The sequence below is a fragment of the Antrostomus carolinensis genome, unplaced genomic scaffold (genome assembly GCF_000700745.2).
Source record: "Antrostomus carolinensis isolate BGI_N321 unplaced genomic scaffold, ASM70074v2 scaffold14742, whole genome shotgun sequence".
NCBI classification, from domain to species: domain Eukaryota; kingdom Metazoa; phylum Chordata; class Aves; order Caprimulgiformes; family Caprimulgidae; genus Antrostomus; species Antrostomus carolinensis.
Genome location: NW_010297688.1, coordinates 26,005 through 40,006, shown reverse-complemented (window position 1 = coordinate 40,006; position 14,002 = coordinate 26,005). Strand labels below are relative to the sequence as shown.

Genomic DNA, 14,002 nt, shown 5'->3' with positions numbered 1-14,002 from the left:
CTATCAGGTGAACTCCTGTGAAGAGAGATGGCTTGAATGCTTTCCTGGCTGTTAAACTACAAAAGTACTTGGAATTGTATATATGGAAATTGGTTTATTATAAAAGACTATATGTAGACTTTAATTGGTTATATACATAAATGAGAAGTTTTCTAATTGATAGTGAAACACAGGTATGTTACTGGTTGCTACTTGCTAGCAGTTAACAAGATGGAGAATTTGAGATGGCTACAGTTCAGAAAATGAAAGGCTGGGTATTTCTAACTCATACTAAAAATGAATGATTCAACAGCCAGTTGAATTCAACTCCATCACCTTCCATCACTCACAGAGTATATTCAGTCCCCTCCTAGCAGTCTGCTTTGAAGTCCCAGGCACATTCCTCTTACAGTAATTATCCAGTACTACCACATTCCTTTTCAGGTTATTTAAGCCACAGAATTTGTAGAATAGGGATGTGCATCATCTCTAACGATCTCTGCCTGTGATCCTGTAACACAGCAGCAGAGTTCCTGTTGTGTTTGTCCCCCCTTTGTCATACCTTGAGGACAGCCTGCCTGCCATCTCTGCTCAGCTGGGCACATCATCAAGCCAGATACAGTTTCCACTGAGAAATGTCAGTTACAGATAAGTATCCAACTTCCTGCATCTAGATAACTAGATTCAATCAAGAATCCTTGCTAAAATTAATTTAGGAAGAAAAGAACTTTTAAGAGTATGTATAAATGTGTAATTCAGGTTTCATATCTAATTTATTTGCCCTCTGTCAGTGATAGAGTCAACGTTACAAACATTTGCTTTTTAGTACATTGCCTGGGATAACACAGCCATGATTTTGCTACGTTAGCATTCCAAACTTCTTTGCCAAGCCAACCAACAAAGTAATGGACAAGACCTTTGGTTCACTTATATATTTATGAATGGAAAAAGTCATAATGTAAATTTACTCATTAAAAAAACTTGGGTACAAATTACACATACATAAAACCACCCATTTTTTTGATTCACATGGACACCTTAGACCCAAACAACTCATTATAATAGACTTTTAGTGAGAATACTCCAGGTAAAGATTACAACAATTGGAAGCATCTTGGATTTTTAAAAAAGTATATTTCAATACATAAGTTTGTATGCATGCTTTTAAACAAATATAATTCAAGAATGAGCAAAGAGTCTAAACAAAAAGTAATATGACCAGCACTAACATTAAACTTCTCATCCAGATTTTAATATGTTAGTCTAACGTAGTGTTAGTTACCATGCTGTACTGAAAAATGTAATGGCACAATCTGAATCATGGTTCATTAAATATTATACCCTACTTCCCCAGAATATTTAGGCTGGTCATAAAATTAACAATGCATAAGTAAATAAGTATAACCAGTTATAGACAGTTGCTTGTTTTACAAATTGCCATCAGGTAAGACATACTGTCCCCAGAGACTCAAGAGATATGGACATTCAATCATACCATTAAAACAGTATGGCCTGAAGAAATGGGCACATTTTTTTAAGTATATTAAGACAATTCTGTTAGCTTTTAGTTACCCTTGTAAATAATCATGGTATGACTGAATACAAGACCCAACTTTGAAAAGCAAAGGATTTTAATCGGCATAGTGCATGATTGATTCAACATAATTCCCAGGAAACAAGCCAGTTACTCGATTGCAAACTCCTTCATACCAGCCGTCATCATTCTTCTTTATCACATAAATGATTGCACCCTCCATAAACGACAGCTCATCATCTTTGTCCTTTGTATAGTCATATATAGCAACAACTGTGGATTGAACAGGGACAAGTTTAGCATTTTATTAATAGCACCAGCAATAACATGTTTTGAAGTACAATTATTTTTTTAAAGACTAGTTTGCTATCCTGGGATTTTTCCATAATGAATTCACATGCGTTCCCTGTTGAACATTAAGTCCAGAAAATGAAATTTCACTTTTCTTTTAATGTTGGCTATCAGTAAGAAGTGGGTGGTGACTACACTGAACACTCAGTTAAACTACTGACAGAGAGGTACAGTTGGCTGTGACACAGTAAAATGGAGCATATGGACACTTAAAAGCTAAACCATGAAATAAGTGGCTTCATGAGTGTGGCACTCATTTCTGGTCAGATTACCTCAAAAGCATCTAGATCCCTGTATAGGGATCTCTTGATTAGATAAAGCCTAAAAAATTTTTTAAAATTATTTTTAAAATCATTCTGTAGAAATGGACCAACAGAAAAAATTTCTACTATGGCCCCTGCAGCTATAGAGTGTGTACTTCAGTGTACGATCTTGTGAACATAGCTGCTCAAAGCCACTCTACAGGTGGTCTTTGCTACAGAGCTTCTATGTGATAAGCTTTGGCATTGCTTTCCAAGGAGCTGCAATGAGTGCAAGTAGAAAAGTTACTGTAGAAAAAAGAAGTGAATTTACAGCAACATCAGCTATTTTTCTGGATGTGCTTGGGTACTCCGTGTGCAATTAACAAAGCAGAGATCTCCCCAAGGAAAGTAAATGTCGCCACCAGTAATACTGGAATTAAAAACTACCACTATGAATACACAAACTACAGACATCACAGCTTCACCCTTCAAAACAGTTAACATGGATTTATGCAATTCATCAGTTTTATGAATTCCAATAACCTACTATTTTACATACATATATTCTCAGAAATCTGATGTCTTAATGCATAGCAAATAATGATGCGGTGTATCACTTATTTTCATCCCACGGGTATGTCCTGCACACAGTCCAGCTAGGAGTGAAGGTGGAACCACGGCAGTTCTGCCAAGACAGGTATCAGGTACCCTGCCCCATTTCATACGCACTACAGTACCAGCCAGATCATGAGGAAACTTGCAACACTGCTGTTGACAAAATGGTCATTGTCAGAACACAGACAACCCTACGGGCAGGAAGTCATCTCAGTTATTCATGGGAAGAGACACTTACTATATGAGTTCATATCTAAGCACAGTTCATAGTCTGCTGATCTAGAGTCACTGGTGAGTCTCCAAGGTAGCCTCACTACATTTTATAGCTGAAAACCTAATGATCCACTCTAAATAAATAGTTTGGTGGGATAAATAAAGCTTGGGACTTTCTGGCCTCTTTGCAACACTATTTCTAGATGACTGCCTGACAATCGTGAGGTAGCTACAGACACAGCCCACCAGCTCAGCAAAGATGACAGCCATTCAATGTACATCTGCTTCTCAGAAGGAAGGATTTTTTTTTTTAATCCATTCTAGAATGCTTGAAGGTATTTTATAATCCTTCTAAAGAAGGATTATATTTTATCACATTAGGTGTAGCCACAGACAAACTAAGATGGTTCAAGTTCTGACTTAGCAGAGACGATGTTTTCATCAGACCCAAGCTTAAGTCCTTCATCCCCTTCAGATACCATTAATCCTCTGATACTGCAGGAACACAGAGCTGCAACGCTTCTCTTACCTTTCTCTATATAGTTTTTAGGTGCCCAAGCAGGATCGCCATCTGCATAGGGATCGCTGTACTGCACAACAGCAGCCTCCTCATCCTCATAATCCACAGGGGGTGGGGGTGGAGGAGGAGGAGAGTCATCAAACATCGGCATCTCATCAGGAGGCGGTGGTGGGGGAGGAGTCGGGCTATCAGCAACTAGAAACGTTTGGAGATTATTTTTTTTTTTCTTAAATCACAACAGTGTGGAGATGCAAACAAACCTGAGGCTGTACACTGTAAATAAAAGGGGTGGGGCGACAAGACACATAGCATGCACTATAATACCATGCACTGATTAGAAACAGAGGCTTTGTATTAACAGCTACAACATACAACTACGTTTGTTATTAGTGGTCAGATCTATGTATAAGTGCTACTAGAGTCAAAGCACATGCTGCAGGGCATAAGCTGAACACCAGCAGAGAGGAAAGCTTCCTGCCCTGATGCGCTGAGGGGCTAGCTGCAGCGGTTAGCTATGGGAGGACTCCGAGTGGCACCCTCTGAGCCAGGCAGCAACAGGCCTCTGGACTGGACCAGCAGCTTGATTATTTTTTAACAAATCCTTTATCTATAACCATCACCTTAATTTATTTCTGAACATTGCTTCCTTGGATTCTTTCTCTCTCAGAGCTAGTATTAAGAGGACAAAAAGATCTGGTGTGGATCATAAAAAAGGGAAGAGACTAGCCTTTAAGCTTTAACCAGGTAAGAGAAAGCCAATAATCCTCTGCAGAAGAAAGCTTTGTACAGATCCTTATCTTGCAGACTAGCCTGTGTGTGTGCACACATCCAGGATTCAATTAATAAATAAAAAACTACAATAGGCAGCTGCTGCTCTTGGGGAAAAAAGTGCTCAAGGAATTAAGTGTATAATCCAAAATGTCAAATCCCTGCCCTGAGATTCTCCAATCGGCACAATTACAAGTTGCTTTGGGAAAGGGAAAAAAAGAAAGGCATTATGGTACAAATCACTCTTAAAATCAGTTCACCAAATTAGTTTTCAGTAATGTTTGCAGCAGTTGTCAGCAAGGGAGAGAGAGCACGCTCAGATGCAAGACATCAAGTCACTTAATCCTGTTCCTTGGGAACTGTGGTCTACTACCCATGGACATAGGGGTAAGCACCAACAAGCCAGAAGTTAACTGAAAGGAAGCTACTGTCACTAAACTCAACTGTGTTACACAGCAACACAGATTTAATTACAAGAGACTTGAGAGTCTGCACATTGAAAAAACAGGCTGAAAACCACTGCTCTAGAAAGGGTCTGACTGGAAGGAGCCATCAGGCTGGTTATGTGCTCCAGAACATGTAGCTCCAGCAGCCTACACTAATTTTGAGAAGAAAGCCAAGCTGCAGGGGAAGGAAAGAACAGTACTGAGTGAAGCTTTAGCTACAGCTAGTTACAATGGCACTGGAGATTAGAAATAGTTTCTGTTTGCTTTAATGCTCTTTAACCTGACCACTACTCCAGTGGTGACTAACCTTTGCTCTTCAGCCACATGCCCCTGACAAGGGGCTTGAGCACAGCTCCCATGTCCTGGGTCAGCCTGGCTGCACTGGTAACAGGGGAAGCCAAATCTCCTGCTGCAAGGGGGCAGAATCCAGCAGGAGCTGCTGGGGCAGAGGCTGCCTCAGCCCTGGCACCCAGCCTGCTCTCTACCCCTTGAAGAGCTAATGCTGTACTTCACCTGCCAGCCCAGCTCCTCTTCAACTTGACCAGCTGAGCCCTATATTCCACAGCTCCCTCCATCAGTAAGACTGGCTGTCACTATATTAGTGATTCCTCTCCCACACAGAAGCCCATTTATGTCACTTGGAGACAGACTAACAAAGTCTTTGGCCGAGTGAACGCTACGTCTTGCCTGTGTCACTGAATAGCACTCGCAGGCTTCATTAATCCACCACAGACACAGGATAACACTGTTTATGAATGGACTGGTTTTGTGCAGTAGTTTCAGCACATCTTTGACAAAATGTATTTCTCCCCTTAATTTCTGTCTGCAGCCAGGAAAAAAAAACAACCAAACAGTACTGAAACAACAATCCTTTGAGATCTGGAGAAATCCTTACCTTAAGAAATGCAAAAAGTTGTATTTATTCAACAATGAAGTTGCTTATTTGAAAAGAGGAAAAGAGGGCAGGAAATGCAAGTGTGAAAGCACCACCACATACCCTAACTGAGATGCAGTGAAGAAACCTGCATGCTTTATGGGAAACATTTAAAACAATTCAACATTCAAACAAGGGGAGAGAATGGAACAGAAAATTAGACAAGTGCCACCCCATCATGGAAGTATCCCCCCACCTCTTGGTTTTAACCTAGACTATTCCTGGTTCAGAACGTAAAACAGGAAGACTCTAGAATACCATTCCTTTTCCTAGGGGAGGAAAAAAAAGCATACAGAAAACCACACTAAATGAGAAAGAGTAAAAGGACCAGGTTTTTTTACAGCTCCAAACTGAGACATCTTCTCCTGTATCTATATTCCTGCTCTTTAAACGGGCACCAGCAGACCCGTTTTGAAAGGACTGGGTGTGACAGTACAGCAATTTGCATCCAATCAGTTGTCCCCGGGCACTGGACACACTGGAAAACCTCTCTGGAACAGATACCCACAGTCTGGGCACAGGGCGCAGGAAAAAAGAACAGGCGCTGCATAGTTTCCTCTGTCCTTGTTCTCTGAAAGAAGTCCAAAGAGCAGAGGATGTTGCTTTCCAAACCCACAGATCCTTATGATAAGGAAAAGACAAGCCTACCCACCTGTCTCCCTAACTCCACTCCCTGTAGACTTCTTGCAGAAAATGAGGCAGATGAAAGTCTAGCACACAATGCCAAACCCCAACAACAGCCTCTAGAGCCAGTTCCGCTGAGCATATGCGCAGACTGCCGCACGCACCCCTGCCTCCGAAATGAGGCAGCAGCAGCTCAAAGCCATACTCATTAATAACTTTCAAACCCAATGGACTGTTAAAAAAAAGAAAATAAAAAGAACAATTCCTAAGACCAGATTTCAAGCTTCAGCTATTTTTGCTGCAATCTCATTCACAAGTCAGCTTGCATTTTGTTGCTGCACGCACAAATAAGTCTGTCCCTTTCACCTCTGCTCTCCCAAGGGCTGTGTTATCTCCAGGACGACAATACTTGGAACAAGCCAGAAGCAGGTGTCAATTTTCTCAAGTTTATCTGCAAGTGAAGACATTCTGTAACCTTCATCAGGGTAGGTTTACCTCTACACTTTGAATTTTGGAAAGGTTTGTCAACATGGTTGTGTGGCGTACTATTCTACAGCAACATGATTCTTACTATATACCTCACACAAGACTAAAATATCTTATTTTCAAATGAGAACCAGAGATGCCTCCTGTCTCTAGGGGAATGCTCAGAACATGACCACTTAAAAGCTCTAATGGGAAGATGAACAGCAGCACTAGTCAGATCTGGGGGCCCCTAAATGTATGCTGGGACTATATAGCTACTATGTAGTAGTAGCCCCTGAGATCCTAGCAAACTTTGCTGTGGCTCCCAAACACTTTAAAAACTTTTTATACTTACTTCACGCCCTATCCACATTGCATTCATTCTATATATAGAACTGCAATGTACTCCTACAGCAAAGATGTCCCCAAAGGAACACAACTTTACACCTCCACTAGCATTTGGGACAGTAACACTCACCTGAAATGAATCAAGCAGTAATGGTAAGAGCAGAGTTACCAGTACAAACCACCTTGCAGCACAGATCATAGCCAGGGAGCATATCCCTCACAAACCTAACAAGCAGAGCTACGCTGCAAGCTCAGTAGGGAAATCTGGCTAGAGAACATAAAGAAATGGAGAATGAAAGGCTGTCAAGAGGAGAAATACCTTACAAGCTCCTTTGTAATGCCATTAGATCATAAGACTACATATTTTCAATTGACTGTACCGCTTCCTGAAAACTATTACAGTATGAGAGTCAATGGTTACACAGTACATATTTTGACAGTCTACATAAGCTTTTCTAACAAAAACTAATCAATTATCCCTAGTGAAAAAGCCTTAGGATGATTCAACATGTAATTAATATTTTTAATTAAGATACACTTCTATATTCACACCAAGCAGATGCCACATATTTCAGACTGTATTTCTGTAATAAATTTGCAGTTCAGAACTTAAATGGGTCAGTAACAATCATGCACATGTTACAAAATATTGAAGAGTGTGCCCTTCAGCTCCAATAGCGTATTGACACTAGAATGCAAGATGGTATTAGCTTCTGGAAAAGGAAACAAAATAGAGTCTGACTTGCCAGCCATGCATGCTAGAAGAAAGTAGTCTCTACCCTTTAACAGCTCAGCTTGTCCAAACTTACTGTTTTCCTGCACCCTGGCCACGAAGCCTGTGAGAGGGATCTGTGGAGTCAACTGAGGCATAGGGGGAGGGGGTGGAGCGATAGAAACTGGTAGCAACACACACACCATATTGGGGAAAGTCAAACGGACAAAGGAAAAAAAAAAAAGGAAACAAACAAAAGCAGCCATCAGTAACGTGGACCACAAAACAAAGTATGTAAAGAACAACAAGAACACACACACAGAAGAACCTTCTTCAAGCTTGTGTTTCCAACAAGGCTGAATTCGTGGTTAGCCAATTGAGGATCAAAAAGCAAAGCATGCCCGTGTGTTTAGCTGATCAAAAAAACAAGTGCAGGCTGTCTGTCAGGAAGCTCACTGGGTGCACGTGTGAAAGGACTTGCTCCACTTCACTTGGGGTGCACACAAAAAAAATGAGCTTTTTGTCTTGCTGCCAAATAAGGATTACTCAAATTCAGTAGTTATCTTTCAGAAGCATGCTACTCGTGATGTTTCACAGGATTCCGACCTCCTTTAAAATAAGAGTAGAGCACTACATCAAGTGCAGCAGAGCAGCACTGACACAGAGCAAAGACAACTACTTTACAAGGGAAACAATGCTGCAACATCAATTAATGTTCATACAGAGAGCACCTCCCATAATTTTGTTCTGCTGGAGCAGTGGGTTGGCTTTGTATGTTTTTGTTTTACACAGAAAAGGGGACCTTGTTGCTTGCTGGTAAGAAAACCAGATGGGTTTAGAGCAGAATGGAGCTTTATTTTAAATTATTAAGTCTTCTGTGGTTAGAGGCATTCAGCAACCTAAGAGACTGGCAAGGGCTTCAACAGCTACCACTGGCTACACTAGTGCACAGAGCTTCCCAGGAAGCACTTGCAAGCTTGTCTTCTCTGAAGGATATACCTATTTGGTGAGTAATGAGATACGAGACACGCAGCACCAATGCTCAGAGACGCTGGGCTGACAGCTGAGATGTTCATCTCTTCCCTCTACAGGTAGGGAAGGGGCATAGTAGCAGTAGGGCATGCCATTCAAAATATCAGCTCTGGCAGGACACCTCTCCATGAAGGTGGAGGAGAGAAGAAAGAAAACCAACAAAACATCAACTCATTTTATACAGTTCCCCTTCTCCGTGGAATTTCTCTTGCATCGAAGCAGAGAAGTTCCTGTGAAGGTAGGAATTCAGCAGGGTAATCCAGTTGGAACCAAATTTGAAAGAGGTTCTATACTTCCAAGTAAGCAACAGTTTTAAATAAAGCCATAACTAAGATTAATGTTTGATGAATAAAAATGGAGCATTTAGTTTATTACAAAACCAATAACCAAATAAACTGTATGGGAGAAATGATCAATAAAAGAGGGAGAACAAATAGGTTTCTCACAAAATTGAAGTAAACATCTAAGAAAAAACAAGAGTGTTGGTTAGCATGAAAGGTAAAACCTTAAGGGAACATGGGACTTAGGATTTAATGTCAAGACAGTAGCATTAAAAAATAAAAAAACAACCCACCAGTTATAGAAACAGAGGAAAACAGTTTAAAGTAGAAAAACACACCCATCAAAATACTGTTTAAAAAATGCTGACAATCAGTATTTTGAAAACACCAGAGAGGCTAGATTAAGGAACAGCACCTGCATTTGAGCAAAAAATTGCTTTGGATAAATGTAAATGTTCAAACATTGGTGTGCACAGCATTTAAGGCAACTGAACTATTTCCAGAAATAAAGCCCTGTTTATTCAAGGGAACACAACTGTTCCAACAAGAAGAAGTTTCTGTTGTTATGGTAAATTAATTTGGGGGAACCAGAGTGTGGAGGAAAGTGAAGGGCCAGTATGGATGAGAGAGAGGGGGAAGAAAATCAGGACTGGAGAATAATAATAAAAAAAAAAAAGATAGGTACTCTGTCTGCATACAAAAATGCTTTCTGATAAACATAATACTTCTAAACCACTGAGAAAACTCTTCACCCCAGTGTCTCAAATATTCTACACGCATTCTTTCCTTAAGAGGAAGTACACAACAGCAAACACTGTTCCAAAGTGATCTTCAGACCAAATACCCAGCATTTCTTTTTAAAAGAACTATCACTGAAATTTAAAGAGCTGGCTTGCTGAAGAACACCACCAGAAACCATTAGAGAACTATCACTCCCCTATGTGTATTTGGTCAAAATTTATAGAAACAGTAGGGAACAAGTTTCCTGACATTAACAGCTTTATACCAACATTCAAGTACATCCTTATTTTGCAGACCTTTCTGCAGTGAACCTCATTTGCCCTATTGGGTAGGTAGGCAGGATGCTGCTGACTAAAACCTGCCCACTTGCCCACGGCATCCATCCCTTCCCTCATTCATCTCCATCTATACTACTACTAGTCTGGAAGCCCAGAGGAGGAATCTGCTAAAAAGAGAGACTGAGCAATTCTTTAGCAGTCAAGCTTAAAAGTAAAAACAAAGGAGAAATTTGGGATCAGGAAAGGAATTGGGAAAAAGACAAGAGACAGGGAGGAACTGTGTGATGGGAAAAGTTTGTTACATGAGCACTGTGCTCTGACAGTACTCTCTTGCCACTAGCCCAGCAGTGGAAGGACTGTACTACAACCATATTAGGTCTCTCCTGCAAAAAAAAATCTGGTTTTAGTTTATGTTCTGCAAGCACACCTGAAATGCTAATGTGCCTATAATTAGGTAGTCAATCATAATAATTTCTTGTCATGAGTAACAGCAAACAAGTCAGAGGGGAAAACAGTATAATTGCATATAGTGCAATCACTGTACAACTTCAATATGGTTTTTCCTTGTTTGTTTTTCATTCTATTTTAGGAAAGAAAGCAGTAATCTGAGTGATGCTCTTCATAAATGAATTAAAATGCCATGCATGCTTTTACAATCATTTTGCTCAAAACAGTTTGTGATTTCAGAGCTCAGAAGCTTACTTGAATTTTGAGAATAAAGAGGCCCGCCATTAACATGAGGTTGAGCAGAAAATGGGGCAGTCACAGAAGGATTCCGTCTGTATCCACCAGAAGATGCTGAAGAAGTGGTAGAGTTGTGTCGTGAGATTTGCCTGGTCATTGTGCCATACTGGGAACCAGGAGCTGAACCCGGAGCAGCTGAAAAGCATTAGCCAGAGGAACCAAGGAAAAGACTTAAGCAGAGCATTACTTGGGATAGAATGCAGAAAACAGAAAAAAGCCCAGAACATGTGAAATACTTGATTAAAGGTCTCCAATAATTTAAGGCCAGTAACAGGAGATTAACAGAAAACAAACATCCTTGTTATAATCAATGAGAAAAAACACACAGGACATAAACCAACATTCATACGAAGGGCATTTGAGAAATGTTGAGAACTACTTTGAGAGACTGGATTGGACTGGAATATTGACTTAGCTTCCAGCTCCCAAGCATATCTCAATTACTCTACATGCAATATCCTTTATTAAAAAGCACACAGAAAAAAAATTCCACATTCTGCTCAAAGCAAATGTTTTCCATTATGAACCAGAACTTGTCTCCAATCTAATATAAAAAGACACTCTAACAAAACAGTAAAGCAAATGTCATGAGCTTCAGACACTTGGCACATTTATCGATCGTATTTGCTAGTTGTGCTTTTATATTGATGGAATTTGCACTAACAAATCAGAATCACCAATGCCAGCTGACAGAAAGACATGCCAATCATTCTTCAGAATAAACACCCATTTTTACCTTCCACATGCTTGCTGCACAAACTTCAAGATTAATAATTCAAGTTCTCTTTTGGATTAACCTCTGACAGAGAAAAGAATCACCTTGCAAACTAACGATTCTCACACACTGAGGTCACATGGATCAATGTAAATTTGAAATGTAAAAATTGTTTTACAATACAATGGTTTGTGCCTTTACATACATATGTGTATATCTTACATAAATATATAGAGATATATAAAAAAACTGTGTGCACACACCACAAAGTTTGCAGTCCTGTAATGTTATCCAAAGTCACTTTTGCTTAACACTTCAGTAAGGGAAAGTCCAAAGGGTTATGTGGGTCAAAGCCTCCAAAGCTAGTTTCATAATACAATCTATTAATTTTGTCAATCAGCCTGTGATGAGAAAGGGTAGGGTATTTTTCCCTGCCTGTTTTGAAAAGCACTACTTTTAGATTGCATCCTAACAGCTACATGCAATGCTTGAAGCAATTCATATCCTCAAGTCTTCCAGTTTGCCACCTGCCTGCAGCATTACAGAATCAAACCCAAGCCACTGTGACTGACGCAACTGCTTTCCAGTCACCTTATGCCCACAAGATAGAATACATACATCACACTACTCATAAGCCACCATTTTTAAGCCAGAGTGCAACTGCTGTGGCTTAGTTTCAGCTGCAGAAGTGATACAGCAGAATACCAATATCCAAGCTGATTTTGAGTTCTTATAAATCAGACTCATTGGATCTTAGCCTTGTCGGAAACAGATTTCAAGCAACTGGAAGCCTTTTCCCTGTACCTTGTGCATTTACCTTCAGAGGCTTTAACCACACAAAATTAGTGGAGATTAGATTTGTTTAAAAACAAACAAACAAAAAAAATCCCAGAACTGATTTTTGTACTAAAATCATGTAGATCTCACTACAGAAGTGAAAACACTCTCACTAGGTCCATTAGGAAGAGATGATTATTGATTATGCAGCATAGCTGCAATCACTTCAGCATTGACACAAGTCTCACCTATCAGACTGCCCATTGGGAGAAGTGGTGGCAGTGGTGGTGCTGGCGGGGCTCCAGGAGGAGGAGGAACAGAAATGTGTGCTAATAAAATAGTTTATATTCCCAATTAGGCCATATATTAAAAAAAACAAAAACAAAAAAACAACCAACAACAACAACAAAAACCCCACACAAACATCACCCCAAAAAAAAACAGAATCCAAAACAAATAAGGCACTTGATAGGCTTCCCAAATAAACACAGAAATTCAGCTTGGGTCAACTGATACAAACTCAGGCTCTGATCCTACACAGGGTTCTGTACCTGCAGATCTTTATTCCTACTGATTTTTATGGGATGCTAGATGATAGTAAGATTTCATGCCTCTTTGTACTACTACAGGATCAGAAACACCTGGGAAAGGAAAGCCTATATGTGTGTAAAAAAAGTGAAAATTTGTCATCCAAGGAACAGAAACTTAAGAGGTGCAATAGCAAAATCACATTACACCAGAACTCCACTGTCTTCTTGTGCAAATTAGCTTTACGTGCTTAAAAAATACACAGATAGTAAACAAGTGACTGAGCTGGTTTATTGCCAAGATAACAAACCCTTTGGTTTATAATAAAGAAGGGTCCTACACATTCTCACCAGTCATTGTTCTTAAAGACAAGGGAGCACGCTTTCGATGCTGAGAGATCCTGCATGGTTCTCTTGTACTGCTGTACTATCTCACCCACGCTAGTTTTCCTGCCTCTCTCATATCCATCATAGCTTAGCAACTTCAGACTGTAATCATGGCACAAACAACACTGGTGGATAAGTCTGAATTCTACTACTAGCAGTGTTTTCATAGGTAATCTTTTGTGTTTTATTTGGAGTAAAAGACCTTAATTAAAAAACCAACACGTACATACTGTCACTGGCAGATGGTAAAGTTAGCAGGCTATTTCAGAAGGCAGCATTTCCCATCAAACATGCACATAGTTGTCGCTGCTTCTCAGGGCATCCAGAAATGCCAAATTGTAGATAGGCATTTAAAAACATACTTAAGCTTTAAAAGGATACACCTCTCAAGGATCCTTCTATCCCCTCCCTGCCTTAATTATCTTGTAAAAACATGGACTGACAAAGGTGTTTTAACCATCTGCTAGTCTACAAGTGATTGTTCTGCAAGTACTTTTGGTAGAGAACTAAAACTTTAGATGTCACTCAGCACTCATAAGAGATCTCCTGACTAGGAATGTGCTTCAGGACAGTTTCTACCCCACCGTATTCAGTCAAAATCCCTCTGCAAACACAAGCAACTGACATCACAGCCTGAAGTCAACATGGGAAGAGTCCCACATACCTGGTCCAATGGTTGGCGGTGAAGGTGTAGGCACGGCAATGGGAATGCCAATACTGCTGCTTCCACTATTCTCTCGACTGCCACTTCCTCCACTGCTACCGCTTT

At 40.1% G+C, this 14,002-nt stretch overlaps 1 protein-coding gene across 1 annotated transcript in view; it reads right to left on the bottom strand.

Moving 5' to 3' along the window:
• Positions 1-896: 896 nt before the first annotated feature.
• The window catches only part of ABI1 (abl interactor 1), a gene marked incomplete at its 5' end in the record, with an annotated part of 29,692 nt that continues 16,586 nt past the window's right edge, over positions 897-14,002 (bottom strand). Inside the window, 5 exons of the mRNA XM_029083554.1 lie at positions 897-1,786; positions 3,464-3,649; positions 10,786-10,962; positions 12,568-12,648; positions 13,898-13,998. Of these exons, the coding sequence (XP_028939387.1) occupies positions 1,611-1,786; positions 3,464-3,649; positions 10,786-10,962; positions 12,568-12,648; positions 13,898-13,998 (721 nt within the window). The remainder of the gene's footprint in view (positions 1,787-3,463; positions 3,650-10,785; positions 10,963-12,567; positions 12,649-13,897; positions 13,999-14,002) is intronic.